The 21,185-nt window shown below is 49.1% G+C and overlaps 2 protein-coding genes and 4 non-coding genes across 6 annotated transcripts in view; 4 read left to right on the forward strand and 2 right to left on the reverse strand.

Moving 5' to 3' along the window:
* LASP1 (LIM and SH3 protein 1) overlaps nt 1–4,695 on the reverse strand; it is a 38,134-nt gene extending 33,439 nt beyond the window's left edge. Inside the window, exon 1 of the mRNA XM_026512993.4 lies at nt 4,457–4,695. Coding sequence (XP_026368778.1) covers nt 4,457–4,525 — 69 coding nt within the window. The 5' untranslated portion in view covers nt 4,526–4,695. The remainder of the gene's footprint in view (nt 1–4,456) is intronic.
* Nucleotides 4,696–5,398: 703 nt separating this feature from the next.
* On the forward strand, nt 5,399–5,470 carry TRNAC-GCA (transfer RNA cysteine (anticodon GCA)). The gene has a single exon. It is a non-coding gene; the product is annotated as a tRNA-Cys (tRNA).
* A 1,691-nt stretch (nt 5,471–7,161) lies between these two features.
* On the reverse strand, nt 7,162–7,233 carry TRNAC-GCA (transfer RNA cysteine (anticodon GCA)). The gene has a single exon. It is a non-coding gene; the product is annotated as a tRNA-Cys (tRNA).
* Nucleotides 7,234–11,210: 3,977 nt separating this feature from the next.
* TRNAC-GCA (transfer RNA cysteine (anticodon GCA)) lies at nt 11,211–11,282 on the forward strand. The gene has a single exon. It is a non-coding gene; the product is annotated as a tRNA-Cys (tRNA).
* A 4,913-nt stretch (nt 11,283–16,195) lies between these two features.
* On the forward strand, nt 16,196–21,131 carry RPL23 (ribosomal protein L23). The gene is made up of 5 exons (XM_026512995.4): nt 16,196–16,275; nt 16,862–16,945; nt 17,239–17,367; nt 20,787–20,900; nt 21,002–21,131. Exons 1-5 carry the CDS (start codon nt 16,263–16,265, stop codon nt 21,082–21,084), a joined length of 423 nt encoding a protein of 140 aa, XP_026368780.1. The 5' UTR covers nt 16,196–16,262; the 3' UTR covers nt 21,085–21,131.
* Nucleotides 16,976–17,110, forward strand: LOC113265714 (small nucleolar RNA SNORA21). Its single transcript, XR_003320119.1, has one exon. It is a non-coding gene; the product is annotated as a small nucleolar RNA SNORA21 (small nucleolar RNA).
* Nucleotides 21,132–21,185: the final 54 nt, after the last annotated feature.

Raw genomic sequence — 21,185 nt, forward strand, 5'->3', positions numbered from 1 at the left:
TCGGGTCTGGCGAAGGACACAGGGAAGTAAGTCAGGACAGTCCCACAATGACCTGTCTGCTTCCCTTTGCCCCACAGGCCCTGTCCCAGAGCAAGAGTCCGCCCCCCCTTTCCTGGAGGCCTCAGGTAAGATTTCAGAGATCCATTCCCGAGACTCTAGCCTCAGGGAGCAAAGTCCACCTCTGGGCGTGCCGCTCTAACCCGTCCTGCTGCCTAGAAGTCCACGGTTTCCCTCCTCACCAAAACCAGACCTCCGGGGCTAGCAAGAAGCTTCTCAGCCCATCTCCAGGCTCCAACGGTGCCCACAACGCTCCCCACGTGCAGCTCCAAAGCTGCCAACAGCTCCATTGAAGGCCCACTCCCCAGAAAGGCAAATGGGGGCTGATGGGGCAGCAGCTGGATCCCCCACACTTGGTCGAGGCTCGGGCCAGCCTCTCTCTCTGGATCACTGTGCAGGTGGGGGAAGCGGCTGCTCACAGCTCTCGGGGAGGGGGATATGGCAAACCTCAGGTCACTGTGCCTCTGTGCCCAGGCTGCCTGGGGTGGCCATGACTCAGGGATGGAGGCTGAAGCCCTCCCCTCCCTTCCTGTTGCCAAGGGTTACAGTGCCTCCCTCCTCCAAGAGCAACACCAGCTGTACCCTGGCCAGGCCGGGGGTCACCATCCTAGCTCAGCGGGCCACCTGGGCTGCTGGCTTAAAGGCACAGACCTTGGCTGCACCTCCCCAATTTTCCAGGGGGAGACTATTATTCCTAGTGCCCCAGCTCCACACAGGAGCCCAGGCCCAGAACATTCCTCGGGCCAGGGTCAGGACCACTACGGACACAAGGAGACAGGACCTTTTGCAAACACGGAACAGACAGAAAAGCTGAGCACAAAGAACTTGAGATTTGAATTCCAGCTCCGGCGGAGCAGGGAACGAGCCACATGATCCGTCTGAGCCTCCATGTATGGGGTCCATGATTTACGGGAGCAATCACATCTGCTTTGTGAAGACTCACGTCGCCGTCAGTAGTAGCTACTGTGAACGGATGATCACGAAGCTATCGTGGGATGCGCTCAGCTTCGGCTGGAAAGTGGGGCACCATGGCTACGTGGACTTGTCCTCTCTCTCTCTCTCCCCCCTCTAGCCCAGCCGCCTTCTACCTTGCTGCCCCCCTGGGGGGGGGGTGGCTCAGACCACCAGAGGCAGAAAGCCCTCCCAACGAGGGGGGAGCTAGCGGCCTACCAATCCCCCACCCTTCCCGAATGTCTCCACCTGTTTTCAGGGGCCCGGGAAAGTAAGTCAGGGGAAGAGTACTCTTTTTTTTTTTTTTTTTTTTTAAAGATTTTATTTATTTATTTGACAGAGATAGAGACAGCCAGTGAGAGAGGGAACACAAGCAGGGGGAGTGGGAGAGGAAGAAGCAGGCTCCCAGTGGAGGAGCCTGACGTGGGGCTCGATCTCATAACGCCGGGATCACGCCCTGAGCTGAAGGCAGATGCTTAACCGCTGTGCCACCCAGGCGCCCCACGGGGGGAAGAGTACTCTTGACAGTACAGATCCCCGGATACAAATGCTCCCCCAACAGGGGCCGGGACAAAACTCCACCCTTCTCCAAATGTGGAGGACGTTCTGAGACACAAGACTCCCTTCCTCCGCAAAGGCCCTGCCGCAGCCATCCGGAGAGCCAGGCACAAAGCAAGTGCTCAATAAATATTTGTTGAATGAAAGAGCGGATGAGGTCACCCCATGTCTCCCCTAACTCTAAGCCCAGAAGTCCTCTGGGGAAGCACACTTGACCTCCCTCCTCAAACGCCGTCATCAGCAATACGTATTTATCCAGCGTGCACAGCACGCTGGGCTGGGCGCTGCAGGTTGGGGGCAGGGTGGCCATGAGAGGTGACACGGCCTTCACCCACCTGAGCCTTCGCGAGATAAGGCTCAGGGAGGAGAAAAAGCGAACAGCAAGGACGTAGCGCGTGCTCTGGGTCACACCGTGAGCTCTGTACCATAGGGAAATCGTAGTGAAATGAGTCTAATTTGACTCTCTCCTACAGTACGTGGGAGGCCTTGGGAAGCTGGTTAGCAACCGCACCTATGAGACTGAATGTTCCCCCCTCCCGGGTCTCGGTCCTCTGGGCACCAGGTCCCAAGTCCAAGTGCCTGTCCTTACTGCCTGGAGAGGGTTAGGAGGAATAGGTTTGACACCTGAATATTCTAGGCCTTTTGCTCAGTGGAGGCCGGGGGAGGTCTCCCCAGGACCACCTCCTGTAAGGAGAGCTCTAAACAGAGGGAGGAATCACCAACTCCCACTTCCCAGGGCAACCCCACCTGAATGTCCTCTTCCGGCTAGGGCAAGAGAACCCCTGCGGAAGGCACCTTGCAGGCCCCCTACCCCTCACCTCTGGCACACAGCACCAAAAGACTTTACAAGGGAGCTGGATGTGGGGCTAGACCGAGTATCCCAGAAAGATAGGGAGGACACAGCCTATACCACATCCCCTTCCAGGCACTTTGGCAGGCACTTTAGTACGCTGCCCCACCTCCAAGGAAATGACATCATTCATACCCATCGGACAGATGGCGAATATTGAGGCCTAAAGCTGGTGGGAGCAGACCTGGACCAAGTCTCCCAACTCCTGGCCTAGCAATCCCTCCACCCTATATTGCTTCTGCCTTCTAAAAGTGAAAGAGCCCGCAGCCTCTTCCCAGTTCATGACTATGGAGAATAAGTGGGGAGAAGGCGGGGCACATGGAACGCAGAGGCCAAAACGCAAGATGCAGACGCCAAAATCCCTCCCATCGAGGAAAGGCAAAAAGCCCCGTGTGCGAGGACAGTAAGTTCTTCTGCTAGTGCCTCCAAGCTCAAGGACTGTCCCCCAGAAGCTAGCATGGTCGTTGGGAAGGTCAGCACCCCCAATGCTTGTGCCCACAATAGGGCCCTCCTCTCCTCCTGCCCAGCCAAGCCCAGGAGAGACAACGAAACAGCAGCAGCCCCATATATCTCCTTCCTCCAAAAGCAAGTTCAAATCTATTTCAGGACCTGAGAACGCTATCCCACTGCCCTGACTCAGAGGCTAAAGATCACTGAGGAAGCTCCAATCCCAAGCGGGAGGGAAGAGACAAAAAGTACCCAGTGAACTATCCCTTCCCAAACAAGACCTGGCTCTAGGTGCGCCATGAAGTTGGCCCCAGGGCTATGCACCCCTCTTCCATCCCCTACCCCCCAACCCCTACCAGTGCAGACAGGGTCGGAGGGGATATTTGGATCTGGAGTCAGCTTTGGGAGGTGGGTGAAAGGCATGACAAGGAAGGAGACAAAACCACAGAGGCTTCTCCTCCCCAGTGGGGAGAAGATGCAGAGGGGCCGCATCGCCTTAGGATCTGAGGGAGCTTAAAAGACCGGACCCTACCCCGAACTGCTGGAAACACCCAGTTCTACACTTCGCCCCCCCCCCTCCAAAAGTATAATAGCAACCAGATGAACAAGTCCAGCATGGATGGGGGGGGGGGGGAGACGACGCGTAAGGGCCCCCAGGGGACCGTGAATTTCCAGAAGGCCACCTTCCCCTCTCCCGAACACCTCCCCCTTTTCTTGGCTTCCCCTGAACTCAGCCAACCCCACCCTCCATTGGTGAAACCTGCTTTGAAAAGTTAGCTCTTTGTTCTACAAGCCGGTCTCAGGCTCTGAGCACAATTTCAGGAGATCTCTGCAAAGCATCCCCCACCCATCCTACTCCAGCACCCGACCCCGCCCGGGTCTGGCCGGGCGGCCCAGCCCCCGGAGTTGGCTTCTAATTTGAGGTGGGGGCTGGGAAGCTATGGAGGAGGTCTGCTAGTCCATTAAGCGCGGAACCACCGAGGTGGGGGTGCAGGTCGTCCAAAAAAAGGGGTCTCGCAGTGGGGCTTGGGTCCTTATCCAAAGCCCAGTTCACCAGATGCAACATTCGCCGGCTGATAGCCCCCGCCCCGGGTCTCCAGGCCCTGAAGTCCGGCCATTTGCGCGCAGAGCTGACGGTTTCGCTGGGCCCCCCAGCCTCTGCCCCGCCCCCCCCGCCGCCCCCTCCCCCAGCGCCCCGCGCTTCCGCCTACTTGGCGCTCAGCTCGGCGGGGAGAGGGAGCGGCCGTCTCCTCTCACTCTCCCGGCCCTAGGGGGCGGGACTGCACCCCTAACCTTCCCCCACCCCCCCACCCCGGGGCCTGGCCTCCCTACTCCTCTTCCGTCCTCCCAGCCCCAGGGCACAGAGCCCACTGTTCTCCAGTAGTGGCTGCCGCCACGCGTGGACTCCTTGCCGCGCCGCAGATCTCCCGGCTTCCAGACTGGGGTCTGTCCCCACACCCCATGACACCGCCCTCCGTCCCTCCTCCCGGGATCGCGGGGATGAGGCGGCACAGACCCGGCCCTTCTCTCCTCCCCTAATCCGGAGCACTGCTCGGGGATTGCAACGACGCGCCTGCGGATCCCGGGGCTCACCTTATCCAGACAGTTCACCTTCTCCGTGGGGTACACGATCTTGCCGCACCGGGCGCAGTTGGGATTCATGGCTCCGGGAAGGGCTGGGGCGGGGACGCCCGAGCTCGCGCGCGTTCTCTTTCCCCGGAGCGAGCTGGCGGGAGGCGGCCGCGGCTGCCACTACACAGGCAGCGGCGACGGCGGCTGGAGCTAGGGAACTGGCCTCCGCCTCCGCCCTCCTTCCCCTAATAAACACAGCGGGGAGGAGGGGCTGCACCGGGGCGGGGACGCGCCGCGGGCGCGGGCAGGGGCGCGCGCGAGCGGCGCGCTTCCCGGGCGACGTGGGGCTGCGCGGGGGCGGATTCCGGGGAGGGCGGGGGGACCGGGGCGCACGCCTAGGTGCGTTCCGAGGGTACCGGGTACCCGGGCGCTCTCCAGCAGAAGGTGACCACGAGAAGCGCGCCCGGACGCCAGGGACCCCTTGCGCTGGAGGCGGCGCGGACCCGCTCTGGCTGCACATCTGGGGCTCCCGGGCTGCGGGAAGCGGGCAAACCCCTCGTACCCGTCGAGGGTGGGGCTGGAACCCTCCTGAACGCCGGATTGGATTCACCAGATTCGGGGACTTTCCTTTGTGCCGGTCGATACCTGGCGTGAACCTGCGGACGGAACGGGAAGCCCCTGCCCCGCCCCTCAGTTAGCCTCCCTTCCCCCACATCCTTTCCCACGTTTGTAGGGCGGAACTGTCCCTACAGCCTGGACACCGCGCCTTGTAGCCCCGGCTAGTTCTTCCTTCCCCGCGCTCTGTCTTGCAGCTTTCCCGGGGTTCTCCGGGTCCGGACACCTTCTGCTTTCCGTTTGGCCCCCTTTCTTCCTTCATTCCTTTCCCCTTACTCTTACTCCCTACCCTCAGTGTAGCAGTGTTTTAGCACCCAAAAGAGCCATGTCCGGACGCAGCAGCCGCGTGGGGGTATAGCTCAGTGGTAGAGCATTTGACTGCAGATCAAGAGGTCCCTGGTTCAAATCCGGGTGCCCCCTTCGTGGTTTTTCTCTCAGTCTGAGACGAGCATTCATCAAATTGCATTTACTATTGAACAGCGGATCCTAGGTTGAAAGAAAAACGAAAGCCGAATTTTTATAAATGCCTTCCTCATTTTCCAACCTTGGCAGAAAGCTTTCGATTTTTGCTTTGGACCCAGTAGAAGGAAGAGGAGTGGGTGCGCGCACAAATCAAGTTCAAAAGCTGCAGGTCCCTATTATCCGCGCCAGAATCGTAGGGACTTCTGTGGTCGCTGCAAGCAGCCTCAAGTGTGTCAGGCAGTTCGAGGCGCCCGGGTCAGAGGACAAGATTACTCCCCCAATTTGGCTTTCCGTTTCCGATGGGGAGGTGGATGGTCAAGAGAAGGAAACCCACAAATACAACCTTTCCCCAACTTCAACTTTCTTTATTAAGTAAGGTGTCATGGACCTGCTGTGTTCACCCTTCCCTATTGCTCATGACACAGGCAGACCGAAAACACTTCGAGAATGTTAAAATGGCGAATGCGCACCCATAGGCTCATTTTCATTTACAAAAATAAAGTTACATCCGGAGGCAAACTGATACATACTGATGCAGTGACTCTCAAACTTGAGCGAGCATCAGAATTTGCCAGAAGAGCTTGTTGAGACGCCCCCAGTTTCCGATTCTGTAGGCCTGGCGTGGAACTTCAAGCATTTTCGTTTGTGACCAGTTCCTGGGTGCTGCTGCTGGCGGTCAGGGGGCCACACTTTGAAAGCCACTAACTAGTAATAGGAGACAATTGAGTTTCACAACCTGAAAGTAGGACAGATATGTGTTGGCTTCCTGACTGACAGTTATCATTGTTGGGCCACGGGGAAACACTGTGTGAAAGCAGCAGGGGCATCCCCCTCGACTAGATTTTGCCCAAAAAAAGGAAAAATAAAGGAGAAAGGGAGACGTGCTGCCTGGGTCAGGGGCAGCTGTGATATTTTAAACCCGGAATCTGGTTGTGTCATCCTTTGGAGCCCCTGGGGAATACTCGAGCGCATATTTCCCCATGGCTCTCATAACTGTAAGAGGCATCAAAAGCCTGGACATGGAGACTGTGCCCAGCTGCTGTCGGGGTGCAAAGCCCAATCCGAAGGAAGGAATAGCCAGCTTTTCACCCCTTTTCTGGACACCAGGTCTCAGACTGACCACCTGCACACTTATCAGGCCAAAGCCCTCCGTTTGAGCTAATATAAAGGAGAAAGCCGTCTACTTTTGACCTATCTTCTATCTGTGCTGGGTCTTCAACTTCTCAACCACGTAGATAAACCTTCTAAACTTGGATTCTGTTCTCCTAGTCTTCTCAGTCAGAGTATGAACTAGGCTAAATGATATTGCCTCCCCCTCTGGGCACTCCATTGTTACCCAAAAAAGAAAGCTATAATTAACATTAAACCAATAGATTTCAAATAGTCTCAGAGATGAAAATAATTTGGTGCCCTCTTTTTACCCACAAGTGGGCTTCTTGCCAGAGTTGGGGTATAGCCTAAGACTGGACAGAGTAATCATCACTGTTCACCTCTGGGGTGTTCCTCTTTGTTTCTCAGGTACAAGGAACAAGAACTTGCTGGGGGAAAGCAGCCAAGTGAAAGAGTCTGGGATTCCAAAGAGTTTCGGATTCAGAACCTACAGACGGTGGGTTATACCTGAACAAATGTGAAAAATGGAAAAGTAGCCAAGGGGGCACCCGGATTTGAACCGGGGACCTCTTGATCTGCAGTCAAATGCTCTACCACTGAGCTATACCCCCTCTGCTGGCAGATGTCTGCTAAATCCTCTTTACCACAATCCTAGATTTTTCCTCCTGAACATTATTTGTTCAGTTAGTTTCTCCTTGCTGGGTGACACTGAATTTTCTAGGAAGGAGGAACAGAACTAAAATACCAATTGAAGACATGGCATTTTGAAAACATGTGAAGTCAGGTACCAAACTGCCTTTTCAAAATAGGTTCCATTCTCTATCCCCAACCCCACCCATCTCTTTACCCAAAGAAGTTAGAAAACAGTCTTTGGCAAAACTGGATAGGGAATCCTTTTCCCTGGTCTCTCTAAAAAGAATACAAACACCAGCTAACAAGACACCACGGGGAGACATTCCCGCTATAGTCTCTAGCAGTCGCTCTCTCTTTTCATGGAGCAGCTACTCTACTTCGGCGCAGAACATACTTTCTGTTCTCACTCACACTGAGTCTAAAATCTAGTGAACACAAACCAGAAACCAGAAAGTTCGCATCTGAAAGACATGAAAGGGACAGTTGGCTATCTAGGAGGGCAGGCATTCTAGGTAGTAGACTGACTCCCGCCAAGTCCCTAGAGCCAGAGTGCCTGGAGAGGTGGACAAGGGGAGGGCGATTCAAAAGAGCCGGACAGGTAGCCAGGGCCATTGAGGGCCTTGTAATCCGAGGTAAAGAATCTGGATTTTATTCCAAATGGATGAAAAACCAGCCATTGGATGGTTTTGAGTGGGGATTTGAAATCATCTCCCACACTGCTGTGGGGAAGATGTATAGGGGCTCAAGAATGGACAGAGAGAATATACACAGTGGAATATGACTCAGCCTTTAAAAAGCAGGAAATTTTGCAATATTTGACGACATGGGATATTATGCTAAGTGAAATAAGCCCATCGCAGAAGGACAAACACGGAGTAATTCCGTTTATATGAGGGATCTAAAACAGTCAAACTCACAGAAGCAGGGAATAGAATGGTGGTGGCCAGGGATGAGGAAAGAGAGAGGGAGTTGCTAACCAACGGGCATAAAGTTTCAGGTATACACGATGACTAAGTTCTAGGCATCTGCTATATAATATTGTGCCTATAGTTAGCAATATTGTACTGAACACTTAAATCTGTGAAGGGACGTCTGGGTGACTCAGTCGGTTGAGCGTCTGATTCTTGGTTTCATTTCTGCTCAGGTCATGATCTCAGGGTCGTGAGATTGAGCCCCACCTCAGGCTCCACGCTCAGCAGAGAGTCTGCTCGGGATTCTCTGCCTTTCCCTCTCCACCTCCCCCTGCTCATGCACTCTCCCTCTCTCTGTGTCAAATAAATTAATCGATTAATTAATTAATTAATTAATTAAATCTTTAAGAATCTGCAAAGAGGGCAGATCTCATGTTAAGTGTCCTTACCACAATAAAGGAAGAGAAAAAGATGGGCACAGAGAGACAGGTTAGGATTCTACTGCAGCAGTGCTGGTGAGAGAGGGTGGTGGGGTCTTAGACCACAATAGTGTACTTCTTTCCTACTCCTGCTGTGACAAACCACCACAAACTTATTTCCTTAAAACAACACAAACATATTATCTTACACTTCTGGAGGTCGGAATTCCAAAACCAAATTCACTGGGCTAAACTCCAGATGTTGACACGCCTGTGTTCCTTCGGAGGCTTTAGGAGAAAATCCATTTCCCTGGCTTTTGTAGCTTCCAGAGGCCACCTGCATTTCTGGGCTCATGGCCCCATCCTTCATCTTCAAAGCCAGGATAGGATCTTCTCACCCTCTGATCTCTGCATCTATCCTTACATCTTCTCTCTGTCTCTGACTCTGATGCTCCCGCTTCTCTCTTGTAAGGACCGTTGTGATTCAATTGAGCTTCTCCGCATAATCCAGGATGATCTCCCCAACTCAATATTCTTAATTGCAACCACATATGCCTTTTATCTTACCAGCTAACATATTCACAAGGGGATTGGGACACGGACATATCTGGCGGACCATTATTTAGCCTATTACAATGGGAACAACAGAGCCGGAGAGGAGGGGAGGGCTCCAGATTGGCCACGGAAGAGGAGATACATGCTTCCTGTGCTTTGGATGGAGGAAGAGGAGCAAAACAGAAGAATCAAGAGTGACTCCTTTTGTCTTTTTTTGTCTTCACTATCTGGGTGGGTGGTGGTGTGGTTTCCTGAGTTAAAGAACACCGGGAAAGGAGTGAGTTTAGAGAGGAAAAAAATTAAGTTTCTTTTTAAATCTCTTACACAGAAAGTAAAACAGTATAGCCCCCATCCTCATGGACTTTATATGCTAATATGGGTCAACGTGTTAAGAGTGAGGTGCCCACAGATATTGAGGAGGGGATGTTAAGCATGCGGTTGAAGATCCAGTTACTTCTGGGGACCAGGGAGAGGTCTGGGTTGGAAATGTAATTCCGGGAGTCATCAGTGTACAGTGGGGAGTTGATGCAGGAGGTAGTCAATCCCAGAAGTGTGCTAGATTTGGCTCATACTGCTTGTGAGAACCGATGATTGAATTTTCAGGCATTTTATTTTTTTTTTTTTTTTTTTTTTTTTAAAGATTTTTTTATTTATTTATTCGACAGAGAGACAGCCAGCGAGAGAGGGAACACAGCAGGGGGAGTGGGAGAGGAAGAAGCAGGCTCACAGCGGAGGAGCCCGATGTGGGACTCGATCCCGGAACGCCGGGATCACGCCCTGAGCCGAAGGCAGACGCTTTAACGACTGCGCTACCCAGGCGCCCCCTGAATTTTCAGGCATTTTAAAAGCCAGTTGACTTCATTGCGGTAGCTTGAAATTGACAGGTGGGAGTATTTGCACCGTGGGAATTAGCAAATGCTATAAACCAGGTCCTTTGAAGCCCCTTGTTAGCCATTTACCAGCACGCCACGGCTCTGACCAATGCTGATTTTCTCCAAAAAGGAAGAAAGAGTCCAGCTCTTCAGCTAACAGAGTGAGGAGAGATAAGATATGGAAGGTCTGAGACAGGAGAAAGTGTGTGAAATAGACATTTAGGAGAGTAAGGACGTGGACCTAGCCAGCCAGTGGTGTAAGCATACCAGACAGGGAACGCTAGCCTGTTTTAGATCAAAGAGGTGATGCAGGACGTGTGAGCTCTTCTCCAACAAAATTCAGCTGCCTGGGTGCTAGCTTGGTGTCATGTGGTAGTTGAGTTGAACCAGGGTTGTGGCTTGGCTGGCAAGTACAAACCAGGGCATGTAGCGAACCAGGCGCTGTGCCGTCTCCTATGGGGAGTACAAGGAGAAATGCAAAGTGATGCCTGCCCTCATGGAACTCACAATCCAGTTGGAGAACCAAGGTACATTCTCCAGGGGGGAAAATTACTGACAGTCAGGAGGGCAAATGCAGGGTAGCCAAACTGCAGAGACAGGTCACTGAGAATGAGAGAAATGAAGTCACTGGCTTTCTTAACAATGGGCAGCGAGAAAGAAGAAATGCGCAGGTGACCACAGCTGTACAAAGCAACGGAAGGGCTTTCCGATCTAGGGGAAACCTGTTGATGTTTGAAGCAGCCAGGGGAGAGGAAGTGACTGAAGATGCCGAGAAAGGAGACAATAGAAGCTTGTCTGGTACAGGAGCAGAGAGGGTCTGAAGAAGGACAGGGGAAGCATTTCCTCTCTTGCACAGAGCCCTGGGCTGGGGATTCAGTGCAGCTCTGGTTGCAGGCAGGGAGGCTGGCAATGCAAGGAAGGATTCCCAGATGCCTGAGGTAGAAAAGCCTGTAGTTGATGAAGAGAGGGCATCCCATCCACACCCCCCCACAGGACGTTCAAGCCTGGGTCAGAGCAGACCTCGCATTCCTCGCCCACCATTTGGGTCCAGATTGCCTCTGTAATTTCCTCTTGGTTCTTTGTATCACCCTGGGAAGCCTGAGACAGTCAATCACAGGTACTAAACTATTATTAATCACCAGAGAGGTCTGGTCAGTGAACACTACAATAAAGGTATAATCCTTCTTCCTCCAGCAGAGGGGGTATAGCTCAGGGGTAGAGCATTTGACTGCAGATCAAGAGGTCCCCGGTTCAAATCCGGGTGCCCCCTGTAGTGTTCACTTTTAAGCTTTACCACTCTCAGGATGATAGAAAAGGGATACAATACTAACCAAGCATGCATCCTCCTGTCCGTTCTACAGAGTGCTCTGGGAATATGGAAAGTCCAAAACTACAGTACCAAGGATTTCAGGTTCTAATACCCATGTGAACATGAAAACAAAGGAATTACTGTATAAGGTGAGAATGTCTGCAACCATCCCAGGGTCCTCCATCCAGGTCAGTGGTTCCAAAACGATGGCCTGGGGAATTCCTGGGTGTCTCTGATACCCTTTTAGCAAGAGAAAAGCTAATTTTACCTCATTATTTATCTGTTTCTTGTTCTTTCATGAGTGTACAGTAGAGCTTTCCAGAGGCTACCACGTGTGTGCTATCAAAACAGCTTAAATGTGGGAACATGGAAATCAGTTGTCTTCCATTAAGCCAGACCTTAAAGAGATCTCCAAAAGAAGCAGAACAAAATCACTCTTTTCATTAAATTATTTTTGTTTGGAAACATGTATTTTTTATTTTAAGATGTTATGTATTTTTTAATAGGCAGTGGACGTATTATTCTCTTAATTGAATTAACAAACACTTAAACATTTCACAGTTTTAATGTCTAGTCTGGTCAATGTCAATAGATATAACCCTACATAAACAAAAACTCTTTGGGGTCCCCGATAACTTAAGAATGTTAAGGGGTCTTCAGATGAAAATTTGAGAACTACTATTCTTAAGTAAAGAGGTGGCTCAGGGGAGAGCATCCTGGGGTTGGGAAATGGCACAGGGAAGAGATGACATTTGAGCACAATTTTGAAGAAGATGAGAATAAAGCAAAAGTCCTGAAATCCTAAGCAGTTTGGTGTTGCTGGTGAATGAAGTGTAAGAGGAAAGGTGATTGGAGATGAGGCCAGAGAGAAGGTAAGCCATTTCAGGAGGAGACTCCAGTGCTGTGCTAAGGAGCTTGGACTTTATTCTATAAGCACTAGAAGGCCAGCAAGGGGTTTTAAGCAATGGAATGTTATGGTCAGACATAACTGCACCATCAGTTGGAAGAACCAACTAAGAAGACAAATAGAGGGGAACCTGGCTGGCTCAGTCAGTAGAGAATGCAATCATTGATCTTGGGGTTGTGAGTTCAAGCCCCATGTTGGGCTTGGAGTTTACTTTAAAAAGTAAAAAAAAAAAAGAGAGAAAATGAATACAGGCAGAAGAGCGGATTTCCTGGGAAAATGATGATTTCTGTTTTGGACATGCCAGGTTTGAAGTGTCTGTGGGGTTCTTCGTGCAAGGATGCTGATATATGGAGATGATCGAGATTGACTTCTTCATTTGTTCAGCAACCATTCAACATGTATTTATTGAGTGAGGCCCCATGCTAAGTGCTAGGGATATGAACACAAAGGACACGGACCCAGGCTTTATGGAGCTTATAGATTAGTTATAGACTATTTGGGGGGTGTGATTAAACAAAAAATCTTCAAATATATATTTATGAATTCTAATTAAGTAGTATGAAAGATCCGAAAGAAAAATACAGCATGTTAAGACAGCTTATGACCTAGAAAGAGGGTCAGGGCAGATTTCCCTAAGAGACATTTAAGCTGAAATCTGAGAAATCAGTAGACATGGTGTACCTGAAGCGGGTAGGCAGGGTAGAGTACTCCCGGCATGTGGGAGGCCTATGGGGATTCAGGAGCCTGGGCAGTATCTGGGACTAAAAACTCAACTCATGAGAACAAGAGCAAGTGTGGTGCAAGGCAAGGTTGACCAGGCAGGGTGATGCCAGATCAGGGCCTAGTAGGCCATGATGTGGATTCTAACTTTGATTCCAAGAGCACTAGAAACCACTGGAGGATTTCAAGGAGGGTGACATCGTAATATTTGTATTTCTGAAAAATTATTCCTGGTCATTGTATGAAAAGTGAGTGGATGGAGGGAGAAACAGAGGTCAGGAGGTATGTTAGGAAGCTTCAGAAGTAGTTTAGGTAAGACATGGACCAGGGCAGCTCACAACCCAAGTGCACCAGCTCTTTTTGCCCACAGGTCCTGTCCCCGTGCTTTAATAAAACCACCTTTTTGCACCAAAAAAAATAAAAATAAAAAAATAATAAAAGACATGGACCAGGGCAATACTAGAGGAGATGGAAAGCACTGCACAGATATGACAGACTGTTTGAAATTTTTTTATTTTTAACATAATCTCCATGCCCAACATGGGACTCAAACTCACAACCCTGAGATTGGGAGTCACATCTCTACCCACTGAGCCAGCCAGGCAGCCCTGTAACAGACTTTTAGAAGACAAACTGAGAAGAACTCGGACAAGAGTCTCAGATGGGACACCTGGATGGATGGCGGTTCCATTTATCAAGAAAGACTAATTTGGTAAAGAAGTCATATATTGAGAAACACGTGGAATTTGGTTGAGAAGTGAGAGCAAAAAATTGGTAGCTAGAGAGCTGGCAGGATCAAGTGAAGGCATTTTAAGAGTGATTAGAGAGATTTATAAATGTACAGATTTATAGACTTCTTAATGTTGAAGTGCCCCAGAGCTTAGCTCATGGTCTTTATTTGATCTTCTTTTTTTTTTTTTTAAGATTTTATTTATTTATTCGACAGAGATAGAGACAGCCAGCGAGAGAGGGAACACAAGCAGGGGGATTGGGGGAGGAAGAAGCAGGCTCATAGCGGAGGAGCCTGATGTGGGGCTCGATCCCATAACGCCAGGATCACGCCCTGAGCCGAAGGCAGGCGCTTAACCGCTGTGCTACACAGGCGCCCCGGATCTTACTTCTTTTTTAGATTTTTTATTTTTAATTAATCTCTACACCCAACATTGGGTTCAAACCCACAACCCTGAGATTAAGGGTCCCACCCTCCACATACTGGTCCAGCCAGGCACCCCTACCCTTACTTCTTTATGATCTCATCTACTGTCATGGTTTTAAACACGGCTGACCCTTGAACGACATGGGTTTGAACTGCAATCCCATTTTTTTTTAAATGCAGTGCAGTAATGTAAATGTGTTTTTTCTTCCTTTTGATTTTCTTAATAACATTTTCTTTTCTCTCTTACTTATATTGTAAGAATACAGTATTAATACATATGACATATAAAATATGTTGACTGTTTATGTTATTGGTAAGGCTTCTAGTCAAAGTAGGCTATTAATAGTTAGGTTTTAGGGGAGTCAAAGGTTATACATGGATTTTTACATGCACAGAGGGGTCAGTGCCCCTAACCCCAGGATTGTTCAAGGGTCAACTGTATACCTATATGCTGATATCTCCCAAATTTATAGCTCTTTCTCTCCGGAACTCCAGACTAATAGGTCCAACTTGTTATTTGAATCCTGTTCGGTTGTCTAATAGACATTTAACTTTACTTATGTCCTATTCTTAACCCCAAATCTGTTCTTTCCGTAGTTTTCCCTCTCCCAGCTGATGGCAATGCCATCTTCAACTTGCTCAGACCTAAAGCCCTGAAGACATTTTGACTCCTTCCCTTCTTTCACACCCTACATTTTGTTGGCTCTACCTCCAAAACACACCCAGAATCTGACCGCATCACATGACCTCGACTGCTAGCACTGTGGTCCAAATCACGTATTGCAAGAGCTCCCTAACACATCTCCTTACTTGTAACTTTGCATCCTCTCCCATGGTCTATCCTCAATTAGAATGATCCTTCTGATATATTAGTCAGCTCATGTCCCTCCTCTGCTTAAGATGGGGCAATGGTTCTCCATTCCAGTCCACAAATGCTGAAGTCCATAGTGGTGTACAAAGCCCTACACAATCTTGTTCCGTTACTTCTGACCTTCTCTCCTGCTACTCTTCTCTTCACTTACTCTGTCCAGTCACATCCAGCTTCCTTGCTGGTCCTCATATTGCTCGGGCATACTTCCGCTTTGGAACCGTTCATTGGCGGACGACTCTCTCCCCTGTTCTTCCCAGAATTCATATTGCTAACGCCTTCACCTAAAGTCTTTGCTCTAATACCAAACTTTGTCCATGGAGCCCACACTGAACCTATTGTTTCAAATTGCAATTTGCCCCTATTCGCACTACAGGATCCCTCTTACCTTGTTCTTTTACTTTTCCATAGTACACATCATCTTACATATGATACACTGCAATTATTGTATCTCTTTAGTGTCGAATATCCACTATCATTGCCACCCCAGCAGAATCCTTAAGGGCAAGAATGTTGATCTGGCTTTTTTCCCTGACATAGTCTAATGAATGCCCATGACAGTACCTGGCATAAAGTAGGTGCTCAGTAAATATTTGAATGAACAGATCCACAAAAGCAAAGAAGCCAGAAGAAGGGGAGGTTGAAGCTATGAAAAGGGTAACTAATAAACCAAGATATCTAAAATACAAACTGGTATGGGACCGAACACACATATATGGAATTATCTGCAGTGCTAGAATGGCTCTTACTCAAAACCACATCCTTTTGGGGGGTGGGGGGGTTTGTTGATTTTTAGCCGCAATCTCTTTTCAACACAATTTTTTTTCAATACCACATCCTAACGACACCATTTAGAGCTCTTCCTCGCTTGGTCCCCCACTCTTTGTGTTCTTTGGGGGCCCCTACACAGCACAGGCCCTTTTAATCATTTCTGAACCTCCAGTGCCCAGCGAAATTCCTGACACATACTACGTGCTCAGAAGAGGTTCCTGGGTAAATTAACCGATGTTTCTGTAACCCCAACTACTTTAGAGCTCGTAAAGAGGGACTCCGGGCGTCATTCCCTCCAGCAGCCCTCAACACCCACACCTCCCACTTCGCATCGAGAGCTCAAACCGACGCCCAGGACTTATTACGTAATAAGACAGCGCCCTTGCGGAGGGCGGGGGGTGGGGGAAGAGGCGGATTGAGCAAGCTCCGGGCCACGTGACGAGACTGGGCGGGGCATCAAAGTTCATATCCCAGAGTCCTTTGTACCTACTTCCTTTCTGCCCCTTTCCGGCGTTCAAGATGTCGAAGCGAGGTAAGGTTTTGACTCTTGAGTATCCTTCGCCATCTGTCGCGAGGTGGCTGCTGGCCTCGCCCGGAGCGGCGGCCATGGGCAGCTGGGACGCTTCGCTCTCCTCCGGGGCGGAGACGGAGAGGAGGGCGCCGTGAGAGCACTAGAAGGGCCCCCCGAAAGCGGCGGGGGGGGGCCTGGAGAGTTGAGTTGGCAGGATCCGGACAGGAGTTTAGAGCAAACCCCGCGGGGTCCCTCTGCGCGTGGCGCTGCAGGAGTGATATCGAAGTGCCACTGGCTTAGGCCCCAGAGTGGACGACACGTGCGATCGCCCGTCTTGCAGGGAGAACTACGTGGTGCAAAAATTGGAGCGAGGATTGAGTGGCTCAGGCCCCTTAATCGTAACGTAAGGGCGGTAATAGTGAGGAATTGGCTGTTTGCTGTGGGAACCGGGTGGCGCGTGGGGAGGGGTAGATGGAGTCCCGGGGGGGGGGGATGAGTATACCGTTGCCCAAAGCATGTGCGAGTGAATGTATACCTTGAGAGTGTGAGGGAAACTCGGAACCGTGACCAGTCAGTGACCCCGTCCTGTTTTCCTTCCTCCCCGCAGGACGTGGTGGGTCCTCCGGTGCGAAATTCCGGATTTCCCTGGGTCTTCCGGTCGGAGCCGTGATCAACTGTGCTGACAACACAGGTAAGACCTTCAGCTGCACTCCGCCAAACTCCCCTTTTAAAAGCACTCGGTGGGCCTTGACTAGTGACCTACTGAGCCGTCAAGGAAGGGTAGAGTAAAAACACTGCTTTTGGGTGAAGCAGCAGCGTGTTGTGTTGTTTTGCTTCAATCGGTGGTGTGACAACGTGTTCCCCTTCGTTGGGGGGAACTAACTGCTTGGGAGTATGAACGGAGGGAGAGTCTTGAAGTGCTGGGAAAGGTTACACCAGCCACAAAAAACAAAAAAAAATCACTTTTGTTTACATTCTCACTAGGAGCCAAAAATCTGTATATCATCTCTGTGAAGGGCATCAAGGGACGATTGAACAGACTTCCTGCTGCTGGTGTGGGTGACATGGTGATGGCCACAGTGAAGAAAGGCAAACCAGAGCTCAGAAAGAAGGGTGAGTCTTAGACACACTGAATCCTCTTCATTCCTTGGTGGACAGTTGAAGGACTTTAACCTTTATTGGAAAAATGGAATAATTTTACTATTGTGAAGGCTTCTTAAAGCTTGATTTCCTTTGAGAGGCAGTGTGAGATAAACATCTGTAATTGAAGTTCTGGTTTGGCTGTCCTAGAGACTCTTCTCTCCCCTGCCTGGTCTTGCCAATTTGTTTCCTTTTGGTTTTTTTTTTTTAAGTAATCTCTGTGCCCAACCAGGGACTTGAACTCATTACCCTGAGATCAAGAGTCGCATGCTCTACTGACTGAGACAGGTGCCCCAGTAAGTGTATTTTTTTTGGTAGGCATTCGGAGCTTGACCAGGTGTCAGGCAAGTTTTCTTTTCTGGAACTACTCATTTGAAGGGGAAGAATGATACTTGCATACTTTCTCAAGTGGTTGTGAGATTCAGGTAATAAGCTGAGCGTGTAGAGCGTTTGGCCTGTGACCTAACACTTAGCAAGTACAGAATGACATAGGCCTCCTGATTTAAGATTGAGTTTGTTTGTTCATAGAGGAGATTCACTCAGAATTGTGACCTGTCAAAAGTTAAGCATAGTTGCTTCTAAATCTTTTCTGGTAGAAACTAAAATAGGAAGCTCTTCATTGCTTAGTTCCCCTAGGTGTATGAGTTGGGGGAAAGGGTTTCAGAGCACTTCTGACCTGTAATGTCTTGTCTGGCCTTAGAGCTCCTCATACTCCATGCACTTCAGCTCCTGAACTTCCCTTCTGTACCTGCTTAGTCTGTCTCTGCCCTGGGATATCTGGCTCTTCTGGAGAAATCTGAGCCATCCCTTGATGGACAGTACAAATGTGGTCTTGGCCACATACTGCAGTTACTCCTCGTAGGCCTGTACAAGCGCCCCTCCCACCCCCTGGTGTTTCTTGGGTGGGGGGGGTCAGAAATCTTTGTTTACCTTTAATACACTCTTGAGGGCTTGGAGTATCAAACATTGTGGTTAGGCATTGATTAATCCGTGTGTAGATTGGGACCTGCGTGACACTGGACAGGCTTTCCTCTTAGAACACTTGCTGGGTCTGATCTGTGGCCTGGGAAGCCGTCAGAGAAGGGCAGAGCAATCCACTAGCACTGTTGGTGAGATGGCAGCTGGATGTGGTGTTGGTCTCAATCAGGTTGGCGTGGGGACAGACCAGAGAACACTTTATGGTTTTAAAGACAGTGAATTGGCAACTGTTAGTGAATCTTATTTGTCCTCATTTCTGCTGAATGAATGTATCCCTCACCTTAGACTTCCATATAACAGAAATGTGGAAAGGGGCAGTTCCGGAAGTCTAGAGTCCTGGGTTTGTGTGTGGCCTTATTCATCTGCTCGAGTGGTCATTTGTGAGAATTTAAATGGTTACGAGTAGGGGTGTCTGACTGGCTCAGCTGGCAGATAGATCGTGTGACTCTTGATCTCTGGGTCATGAGTTCAAGCCCCGCATTGAGCGTAGAGTATACATTTAAAAAATTTTTCTTTTTAATTAAAAAAATAAATGGTTATGAGTAGATGAGGGTCCAACAGAGAAGGCTCTCGGTAAATAATAGTTACTCCTCAACGTGTATCTCATTGTTAAAAACCTGATCAGAGGTAGAGGTGCCTGGCTGGCTCAGTCAGTGGAGCATGCGACTTGATCTCAGGATTGTGACTTCGAGCCCCACAGTGGGTGTGGAGATTTCTTTTAAGTGGGGGAAAAACCCCTGATCAGAGGCCATCTTATGTATAGAGATAGTATTAGCCTCAGGGATAGCCAGGATCCCTATCCTTACCAAAAAAAAATCCTGTATTTGCAGTGTCTGATCTTGAATGTGGAAATGTAACTGTTAATCCCTGTTTTACAAGAGGAAAACTTGAACGTCAAAAGGTTAAGTAACTTGTTCAAGGTCTCTAAGCTCGTGAGGTCATGGTTTGCAGGTGATGTCTGACTACAGTTCTTACAAGTGCAGTAGATGAAGGTCTGGGAACGGGTTTACTTTAGTGCAGGTAGGTTTTTTAAAGTTAAGATGCTGGAAAACAGTTCCACAAAAAGTTAAAACACAGTTAATTAAGATAAGATATTAAACTTAAATAAGATATTAAACTTCACTTACCCAACTTTCAGACTTCTAAGAGACGGTTAATGTTTTGTTGCGTCTTTTTTTTTTTTTTTTTTAAGATTTTTATCTCTTTATTAGAGAACAAATAGGGGACTGGGAGAGGGAGAAGCAGGCTCCCAGCTGAGCAGGGAGCCATGCACGGGGCTCAAACCCAGGACCCTGGGATCATGACCCAAGCGGAAGGCAGATGCGTTACAGACTGAGCCACCCAGGCAACGCCACCCTCCCCTTTTTTTAAGATTTTATTTTATTTATTTGAGAGTGAGTGAGCACACACGCTGGGGGAAGGGGCAGAGGGAGAAGCAGACTCCCCGCTGAGCAAGGAGCCCGAAGCGGGGCTTGATCCCAGGACCCTGAGATCATGACCTGAGTCGAAGACAGATGCTTAACCAACTGAGAACCCAGGCACCCTGTCCTTTCTTTCTGACTTAAGTGCAAAAAAATTAGCTTGTAAGCTTTACTTCTTAAATGGGACCACGGCCTTCCCATAACTCGTTCTTCACAGATGATTGTCCTACATATGAAAAGTTACAGATAGACATAATCATTTTTAAATGATTCTGTTTTTGTGTATCTGCCATGAGATATTTAGGTTAATTCCAAGTTTTTGCTCTAATAAAACGACATATGTCCGCACTTAGGCATTCGATATAAGGTGTAGAGTGTGTGGTCAAGATCCTGGACGTACTCCTGAGGTTCACGCACATACATACACGCGCATCTTTAGTTCCAGGTTTTCTTTGGTTAAATTGGTATGTAAATGAGCTTCTATTCGTAAAATCTAACATGGTACATATTTGATCCCAACAAACTCTTGAAAGCAGTGAATTTTAGATCGAGGTATGTACTTTCTTAGAGGTTTTGATACATACTGGGATGAAATATTGCCTAATGAGTTAATAGCTTGGCCTCTACTTACCCAGTCCAAAAGGGGGTCCCATTTTGTGATACTAGGTAGCCACCTGTCGGGTGAAATGGGAACAAGTATAGAAGGTGCTTAGCAAGTTTCCTGCTAGCGTGTTGCTGATTGTTATAAAAAGAGTACAGATTTACACTTGTAGGAAGTGCAGGCAGTTTTGACTTGGAGTAAGGTCTTTCCTTAAGGGGCGATTGGTATTTGCACTGTCTCTCACACTTGCTTTTAGGAAATGAAAAGCAAACGGTGAGTCCACATTATGTTCAAGTGGGAAATGTTGGGGAACTAGGTGAGATGTAAACTGCTTTTTCTTGTGGCACTGGAACTTGACAGGTTAGTGGCTGCTGTCCTGTTTTCTCTCTTAGTACATCCAGCAGTGGTAATTCGACAACGAAAGTCATACCGGAGAAAAGATGGCGTGTTTCTCTATTTTGAAGATAACGCGGGGGTCATAGTGAACAATAAAGGTGAAATGAAAGGTAAGAAGGAAACCACAGTGTCGCCTAGGTCTTTGAGACGGGATGACTTAACCTCTGGGTGGGTCGGATCTTATCTGTCCCCTCATTCTTTTTTTATGTAGGTTCTGCCATCACAGGACCAGTGGCAAAGGAGTGTGCAGACTTGTGGCCCAGGATTGCATCCAATGCCGGCAGCATTGCATGATTCTTTGGTGTATTTGTTTTAAAAAATTAAAAATTATTTGCTCCCAATGTTTGCCTTCCTGTTCTTTTCTATCTGTCACTCTTTTTGACATCCCCTAACCG

The sequence above is a fragment of the Ursus arctos genome, unplaced genomic scaffold (genome assembly GCF_023065955.2).
Source record: "Ursus arctos isolate Adak ecotype North America unplaced genomic scaffold, UrsArc2.0 scaffold_24, whole genome shotgun sequence".
Taxonomy (NCBI): domain Eukaryota; kingdom Metazoa; phylum Chordata; class Mammalia; order Carnivora; family Ursidae; genus Ursus; species Ursus arctos.